Genomic DNA, 9,321 nt, shown 5'->3' with positions numbered 1-9,321 from the left:
AAAAAAATTCTTTCGCCAGATAATAAACTAAACAGAGTACTGTAACTTAAAATCTTTAACGAAATCAAATTAATGCATGTACTTTGTACCCACCTGGGAGTTATCAGGTATTTATATTTTAAAGGATTGATGTTTAAAGACATGCTATTGTTCTCTTTGAAGCACTGAGTGAAAGTAGTGCTCTCAGGCTGGGTTCTAATGCAACCAGCATGTGTCCTCCTGCAGCCCATTAACCTTTAATACTTGTCACTCAGCTGCTTACACAGGAGGATTTTTTTTAAACCCAGAGAGGAAACAAGGTTATTTAGAAGGAATCAAATGGATAGTTTTACATCTCAAATGTTGGGAGAGAAGGGAGTTTTTATGCCATTTAAATGGACAAGGGAACAAAGCCAACTACTACAACCTAATTGTTAAATTAAACACTGTATAAAATAATTACAAAGGGAGCCAGCCCTGCTGATTTCTAACAAGAAAGTCAACTGAAAATCCAGCAACATGATTCCAAATATCATTTTTAAAAATATGTGCAGTTAGGACAATTAGTTCTAAAAAAAAATAAATCTAATGCTAAGTTTATAAAAATCCGCCTTCTCAAAACTCCACTTTGGTATTTATGGTGTTCATTCATGAGGAAGATGGTGTGTACCCCAATGTGCACATAGCAACGCATGAGCTTAAGGCTTTACCTGACCCAGTAAAAGTGTCAAGGGCTCCATCTCCGGTGGTGGTGGCCGCTTCACTGCTGTTCAAAGGCTCTGTTTTGACTGCAAGGAGAGACACTATATAGAAGAATAAGTACATGTGAGTTTTATTTCTAGATTTTAATCAACGACGCTGACTGTTGCAACTAGTGGCTTTTTGAGCTACCATGGGCATGCAAGAGAAAACCTGAGAGGTTGATGAAGAGAGTGTTGTTAATTTAGCTTCTTAAAAAATGGACATGCAGTTGTAGAGGATTTACTGTTAAATTCCTCTAAGCTAGTTCTCTCAGCTCTGGTTTTTTTAAAGGCAGTTGACCTTATAAAGGGAAGCAGCAGTACACATATTTGCATTTGTACCTCACCTGAGCACACTCCGACATTACAGTCCAAAGACAGAAAAGAAGGAATCACGGCACATTTAATCCAAATCACAACATAGAGATCTACTAGCTTGTATTTTATTCTTCCCAAAGAGACATTTGGAAAAAGAAAAATGATTGATGGCATAAAAGTACAATGGAGGCATCTGTAAATACAGAAACCACGGCCCTGTTCCTGAGATGGGTAGAAAACGAGGCATTCCATAAACTTCTGCTCTTGAAATACTAAACAGTCAGAAGGTGTGAGTTTTTTTTTTGTTTTTTTTTTTTTAGATTTAATTTATTTATTCATGAGAGACACAGAGAAGGAGAGAGAGGCAGAGACACAGGCAGAGGGAGAAAAGAAGCAGGCTCCATGCAGGGAGCCTGATGTGGGACTCGATCCCGGGTCTCCAGGATCAGGCCCTGGACCGAAGGCGGCGCTAAACCACTGAGCCACCGGGGGCTGCCCAAGGTGTAGGCTTTTTAAATTTTATTTTAACTGTGTGATAATTTTTAATGCTCACAGAGATAAGCAGAGAGAAAGAGATGATTTCTACAGCACTAAGTACATCTTCCGAAAGTCTTTAAAATGTTCTTTCTACTTCGAAGTGGTATATTCTGCCCAAATCCTCCCCTGGGCACTGTGTCACTGGTGCACATCATTGTCATTACTAGATTTGGGAGCAGGGGAGGGGCCAAGAAAAGCCACCACCTGGGTTTGTCACACCATATTTTCCCTTTGTGGGCAAAGCTCTGCTACACAGAACACAATGGCATGGGAGCACACGAAATGATGTTCTACTTAACACCTCTGGCATTTCCTGGTCACAAGTGGGACGGTACAGTTAAACAACTTAGAAGCGACAGAAAACCGTAAAGAAGAAAGCCGGAGGCTGGCCAACTGTGAGCAACCACGGCAGAAAGAAGAGCAGGCCCGAGTGTCTGCGCCCTCGAGCACGTCAGCGATGCTACTCTGTTAGAGAAGCAACCAGCTCCTGGAGGAACATGCGGTCACGATGAAGCGCTCTTTCCACAGGAACAGAACTGAGCGGACCCGCCCACAGCAAGCCCTGGGGTTACCCTAGCGTCCAGGACTTAATAATGTCACAAAAATCTGCCTGAAGGTTCAGAGAAGTGTAAAGGCTGGAAGGCAGAAGTGAAGCAATTTGGATTACTTATCCTGGCAAAGGGGAAGCTTAAGGTTGCTCTATTTTTTCAATAGGCAACAATAATCTGAGGAATAAGGTCTAGTTACTTGTATAATGATAATGAGTTGTTACTTCAAACTTGAAGTAGTGATTTATATAGTAGTCCATTGATAGTTATACCTGATGACTAATTATATTTATCACTACAGAATTATTTGCTACCCCAGACCTATTTATCAAGAGCTTACTATGTGCTAGACCACCGACATGGAGCTAATTGTTAAAACAGCTCTGATTGATAGGAACCACTACATCCTTATACAACAGGAAGCTGAAGGGCAGCTTGCATTACATTCCTTTGCAGGAGATAAACTATTCTCTGAACTAGGGTCGTTAGCTCCACCTCCACACTCTCTCCACTGCAACAAGTGGCCTTCAGGTATGAAAATGGCTTATGTTATATGTTCACCACAGGGACTTTTCACAAAGGCTCAGAGATGGACAAGAACGGGCTCATCCTCTAGACAAGCATACTTAAGAAAACTGTCATAAATGAAACTGCAAATATGAGAACAGGCTACTAAAGTATGTTTTCCATTTCTTTCTCATGAAATATCTTTTTTTTTTTTTTGAGATATCTTAAAAGGCATTAGGTAGCAAGTTTGAAAGCAAATAGTAACAGCACACACTTAAAAGACAATACATGCCAGGTGCTGTTACTGTGCTTTACAAATAGGAACTCATTTTTTCCTCACAACAATCACATGAAGTAGATAATATTATCATTGTAATTCTTCAGATAATGAAACTGAAGCACAAAGTACCTAAATAACTTGTCTACAGTCACACAGCTAGTAAGAGCTAGAATATGAGACCAGGTAGTATGGTTTCAGAATCCGAATTCTAATCCATACTGTCCCACAGGAAGCACTAACTAATCAAGAATTCCTCTCATCTGTATGAAGATGATCCAGAGTGTGACCTACATGGATGTGAAGCGCTCTCTGATGTGATGTTGACATTCAATTTCTGACAAAAAAGCATAGTCCAAAGCCTTCAGCAACACTAATACAAAGGACAGTCTCCTGAAACTTCCAAATTCTAATACTGGCTAAACTCCTATTTACATGTGTCTTAAATCTATAAATACCTGTAAAACAGGTGTAAAAATTATATATTTTACTTGTGAATTGAGGAGAAAGAGGTACAACATGAGCTAGGTCTAAAAAACTAGTCTAGAGGATTAGTTTTGTTACTCTGGATTCCAACTTTGTATCGATGTTGATTATAATCTCCATTTGAAAGTTTCAGGTGGTCAAAAGCAGCAGAAGAAGAGGGAGACAGAGTTGGTGGTTGTATTCACCATACTGGAAACATGTCTCATTAAATTTTAAACATCTCTGCATTTAGTCAAAGACACACAAAGAAGTTTCATTTTACTGAGAAAAGGCATCTGTAGAAAGTATATGAAGAAAAGCATGAAGAAAAGCATGTGTCAAGATGTGCTCAGTATACTAATATGCATGGTTCTAAAGTTATAATTCAACAAATGGATTTTGGGGAAAACTGCACATTAATCCTAATTTATTTTTCATATGCAGATAAGAACAAAAAGGAAAAGAAGGCAATTTGATTATGTTGCTATGGAAAATAAATTATTCTCACATTAGGTAGATATCAACAAATATCTCTTGACATCTCCAAGTAGAATGCAAGGTTAATTTGGTTTGATATTGTAAAGAAAAAATATCACATTAGGTCATAATATATAATTTGGCTCTTCTAGGGGCAGAAAACTTGAGAAGTGAAATGGACATTCCATATATAATTAGTTGATTAAAAAGATGATAGAATACAAGTAAGTACCTTAATATTTATAAAACACATAACTAGGACAAAGAAAACACTGTTTTAATTACAAAGTTTGAAAAATGCAAGTCATTTCCAATAAAGGTTCCAAATACATTTGAAATGTATTCCATTTTTTTTTGTCTTGGTTTTGTTTCTGCATTTTAAATTAGATATACCATATACTTTTCTAGTGGCAGCCAACTTTGTTTTTAGTTAAATACATGCAAGGTATTATTGGAAAGATATTCATCAATGAACCAGCTTACTATTTTCTAAAATTTATAAAAATCCTCATTCCAAATGATTATTGGTGTATATTCATTTCATGTTCAAATGGTTTTTTTTCTCACTGTATTTCACTTTCCTTAAATTTACACAGGTTCAACAGGGCTTTTAACATATTAGGACAATGTCCACAATCATTACATGCTATAAAATGGAAAGGACAATCTTCTATAAGAGAGAAATATATTTTTCAACAAAATGAAACTTAAACTTAAAAACACGTCTTGATTTCAAAAGTAGAAATCTTATTTTAATGTCCTAAGTTAAAGAGTATTATGGTTTTATTATTCTATGTGTTCAAAATAAGGAATTCAGGGTTCAGAGTTAATTCAGTAATTCAGGGTTTCTCTAAAAGTGGGATGAGAAACTATATACAGAACTTTGTACAAAATTTATTATTTAAGAATACTTGTATTGTCAACGTCCCCCCCAGTTATATATTTATAATTTGGATGTTTTTCATAAAGCCAAACGTTAAGTAACAAGTCAAAATATTTTTAATATAGTAATTTATAGTAATTTTAATATATTGGCATAATTGGATTTTATTTTTTACCTTCAAAAATAATTGATATCTATGGACTAAATCAATATTGTAGTGATTGTTGTCAGGTGTGAGCTGTGCCTAAGCCTTCATCTATACCCTCCTATGCATATTTTCAAAGCAAATTTAATCTTGTCTGTTCAGATTATCTTTGGAACTCAAGTACAACAATAATGTATATTAATTATTTGGGAAGAAAGTCTGTTTATTATAATAATTCAAAGTTTATGTTCAATAGTTACATAAGCAGATTTAATCCTTGAAAGAGAAGGTAACCCTAGTAATTTACATTGTACATGTCATCTTCCAAAATCTGTGCTTAAACTGGGATATACTTCTTTTTGAACCAGAAAATCACCAATAGCTCCTTTTGACAGCACAAGTTCTAGGAAGAGTTTTAGGAGGAGTTAGATCAGGAAGGATACAATTTATAACACTGCAAGGGAGCACGCAGTACTGCCTACCAGTTTTAATAATTAGTATAGCCTATGATTTATGTTTGTCTAAATCAATATATTCATCTAAAATCTATGAGCACCAAGTGTCTTTCACTCCTAAATATCCAGAAAATAATTTTGTAAAATAATTTGATGAAGCAATTTATGGCTTTCATTCCAAAAAACCCCACCAAAATCTAAAAAGAACAGAGAGCCACAATAGGTGGTTCTACTGTACAAACATAACATCTGGAAGCAAACTCTTTGCATAAGTCAGCTATATAATAAATATAATAAAAATTTTGGAAGATTCTATTCTATGATAAAAAGATTTTAAATACAGAAAATGTTATAAATCTGATCAGAATGTCTGATTTAGGTTCCCCCAAACCTTCTCTTTAAAGTATTTTCTTAATCCCCATGTAGAATCAAATATTCCCTCCCTCTACTATGCACCCACCTTGAACGCATTATGTACTCATTACTTTCTTGTCTGTTTCCCTCTGCTAGACTTTTGGTCCCTTGATGGCTAGTATCATATTCTATAGGTCATTGGGTTCCCATTTCCTAGCACAGAGCCTGCCATATAACGGGAACTTGATACATTTTTTTTAACTTGATACATTTTAATTGGGAAAGTGAAAATCCACTTTTAGATCCTATTCTAAGCAGTTCCAACAGATACTGTTTTTGTAAAGTACAGATAATGACTCTTGACACCAGTAAGCAAATAAAAATCTTACTTATTTCTTTAAGTAAGTTTTCATATGATTGGCATGGATTTATATGCATAAATATACATATACAGAGCATACATACAGCTCTATATCCAGAGTCAGCTAACTACATCCCACATGCCAAATCTTCCCCATGGCCTGTTTCTGTATAGCCTGTGAGCTATGAATGGCTTTTACATTTTTCAATAGTTGGAGAATATCAAAAGGAGCATATCTATAACATGTGAAAATTTTGTAAAATTCAAATTTCATTGTTCATAGATCAAGTTTAATTTTAACACAGCCAAGGTCATTGTCCATGACTGTTTTTGTGGAACAAAGCAGAACTGAATAGTTACAACAGAGACCATATAACCTGCAAAGCCTAAAATATTTACTATCTGACTCTTTACCAAAAAAGTCTGTTAACTACTGATCTATATGGTAGGATATGATTGCAATTTATTTCACTTTTATTGACAGTTCTACATTTTAACAATTTTATAAGCAACAAAAATTTGAAAGAAAAATTAGTTTCCAATATAAATCTCCAGATGTAATTATATAATTAGGACTAAGGTGTTGAAACACTTTAAATAACTTGAAGGAAAAAATGTAATATTATAGAGTACCAATGCAATATGTCAGGTGATACCATGAATTTGTTCATATTAGTTAAAACTATATAATTAAAATCCTTTTGAAATCTCTAAATTAATGGAAAGATTTTCAAAAGCACTAAATTAGCTTTTGCTTTTTCCTTTTATTATAATAATAAACAATAAAACCCAGAATTAAAAATAAAACAGTTTACTGTCAATGGGACAGAGATGCACCAAATCCTTAAGTGTGTGCGATGAGCACCCAACATACACCCATAACAAACACCCCAAAGTCATTAAAATTCATAAATTCACAAATTTCATATCAATATGTCACTAGACTACATTGTTAATATCAAAGTATACCTAACATTTTATTACTAAAGTTTGCCTTCTTTGGCCAGTTTGAACATTCTAAGTGCAGAAAAATATTTAATACGACCTAACATTGGAGAGTCTTTTAACATATGCATGTTTTCATTTTTCTTAAAAACTACTGCCTAATTATTGAATTACTAATTAGATAAAGGGAAATAGATTGGTTTTTACTGGCAGACAATTTGTACACACTGTTTAAGACAAAAGCTTTGGCAGGGAAATAATATTATCCTCCTTTTATGGAAAGAGATTAAGGCTCAGAGAGGTTAAGTAATTTGCTCAAGGTGACACAGCTTGTAAGTGTGTTCCTCCTAACATACAGGTCTTTTTTTCCCCACATGGCCATGTGACTCTTAACACTAACACTAAAAACTAGGAAAATCTGATGCTTAACACTTAGAAAAATGTTTCTGGTTGAGATTAGATCTAAATTACTAAATACTGATTGTGCATATTGACTATGGTAAAGGTGCCCATGCTACAAGAATATTTTAGAATAGAGCAATAGCCAGTGAGCTAAAAATGTGTTTTTACAAACAAAATGTTTTAAAAGAAAAAAAGATCAAAACTAGAATATTTTGTGGCATGATAATTATGAGATTTAAATAATGAGACCCATAAATAAGGTTTATTGGAACCTGATGAATCTCATTCATTTATGCACTGTCTATGGCTGCTTTTGAGTTATAGCAACAGAGCTGAGTAGATGAGACAGACATGGTATGCTCTATAAAGGTTAAAATATCTACTATCTGGCTCTTTACAGAAAAAGACCTCTGAGTTAGAATTAAGAGAAACTAAACTCTAACAATACATTTTTAAAGTATGAAATGTATTTTTTGAGTGTGGAACTGAAGAACACTTCATGCCAAAACTATAAAAAACATAAATAAAGGGTATAATGGAGTATTCTTCAGTCACTGGCCATATTTTTTAACTTAATCTGAGATACAGTAAGACCCAGCCAAACTGCCTATCCTAACTGCTCTCTTGTAATGCACATTTCCAACAGGTAGGGAGGTCTTTTTAATCTTAATATTGGGTGATTCCATGTTAGTGTTATAGTTTTGCTTTTATTTTTTAATTCTGATATTGTACTAACTTTTGATTTAGAAAAAAAGAAATTTATGGGGCACCTGGATGGCCCAATCAGTTGACTGTCCAGCTCTTGGTTTCAGCTCAGGTCATGGTCTTATGGTCCTGAGACTGAGCCCCACATTGGGCTCTGTGCTTAACGGGGAGTCTACTAGAGGATCCTCCCTCCTTTTTGCCCCTCCTCCCACTCACTTTAATAAATAAACCTTAAAAAAAAGAAAGTTTTTTTTTACACTTTTATATATTTTATGATTATGAATGCAGTAATTATCTATAGTTCAAAGTATTTAAAAAAAGTATTTTAAGAGTTAATATTGATTTAAAAATTTAAATATATAGCTTTCACACTGATAATTCTTTAAATGAAGGACTTTTCAATGTTTATATTTACTTTAGGCACTTTAACTGGAATATTTATTGAAGTCCATAAAATCGCAGATATATTTTTGCCATGTTAAGAATTTAAATTAAGACCGTCTGTAGATTATGGAGATGACTGAGTTTTTATGGATGTACAATCTGTTCCACCTGCTCTTATTGATATGGCCACTGTTCTGAATTAACCACTTAAAGGACATATAGTTAGAAAAACAACAGGTGCATCTGTTGGTGCAACATTGTAAGAAAATTTAAGAAAAAATACTAGTGATCTGAGGAATTGAAGATTAGAATACTAGTTGGTAAGAAAAAAACATAGTCAGTGGTTATCTATAAGCAACAAAAAGTCATGTTTATTTCTCCTTTTTCTTTACAAGTACTTCACACAGAAAAGGAAATATTCTGCAAACAGAAATAGCAACGGAAAGGAAACCAGGAGGGCAATACCACACACCCAAACACATGCAGTGTACCATCGTCTCTCATACTTGTTGCGGAAGAGGGAGTGTTGCAACTCAGCAACCAGTCTGCAGTATTTAAAACAGTCATGTTGTCCCCTGAGAACAGGAACAGTATAAGGGTTCATTGTCGGAATGCCTGCTTAGTGTACATGAATAGTCTTCAATGCTTGCACTGGTTCCTGACCTTTGAGCCAGAATGATAACTGCACTGTATGACTTTTACACTTTATCAGGTTTGTTTTAGTTCAGTTAAACACATTTACATGATGATTAGTGAACTCCAAGGTTTGATTTCAGAGTTTTAAAAAATCTTATTATATGTACCCAAGTTCAAGTTTAAATATGTTCTTATACCAGAAA

At 34.4% G+C, this 9,321-nt stretch overlaps 1 protein-coding gene across 11 annotated transcripts in view; it reads right to left on the bottom strand.

Moving 5' to 3' along the window:
• EYA4 (EYA transcriptional coactivator and phosphatase 4) overlaps positions 1-9,321 on the bottom strand; it is a 306,653-nt gene that overhangs the window by 58,216 nt on the left and 239,116 nt on the right. For 6 of the 11 annotated variants that reach the window (XM_072824123.1, XM_072824116.1, XM_072824125.1 and 3 more), the window contains exons 5-6: positions 8,989-9,057; positions 690-782 (exon numbers count right to left, since the gene is read on the bottom strand). The exons of 2 other annotated variants lie outside the window; for them this stretch is intronic. In XM_072824123.1, coding sequence (XP_072680224.1) covers positions 690-782; positions 8,989-9,057 — 162 coding nt within the window. The remainder of the gene's footprint in view (positions 1-689; positions 783-8,988; positions 9,058-9,321) is intronic. 3 more of the 11 variants (XM_072824138.1, XM_072824156.1, XM_072824147.1) reach the window with 1 other exon arrangement.

Source organism: Canis lupus, chromosome 1, assembly GCF_048164855.1.
Source record: "Canis lupus baileyi chromosome 1, mCanLup2.hap1, whole genome shotgun sequence".
NCBI classification, from domain to species: domain Eukaryota; kingdom Metazoa; phylum Chordata; class Mammalia; order Carnivora; family Canidae; genus Canis; species Canis lupus.
The sequence above is the reverse complement of the archived record's forward strand: the minus strand, read 5'-3'. Positions and strand labels throughout refer to the sequence as shown.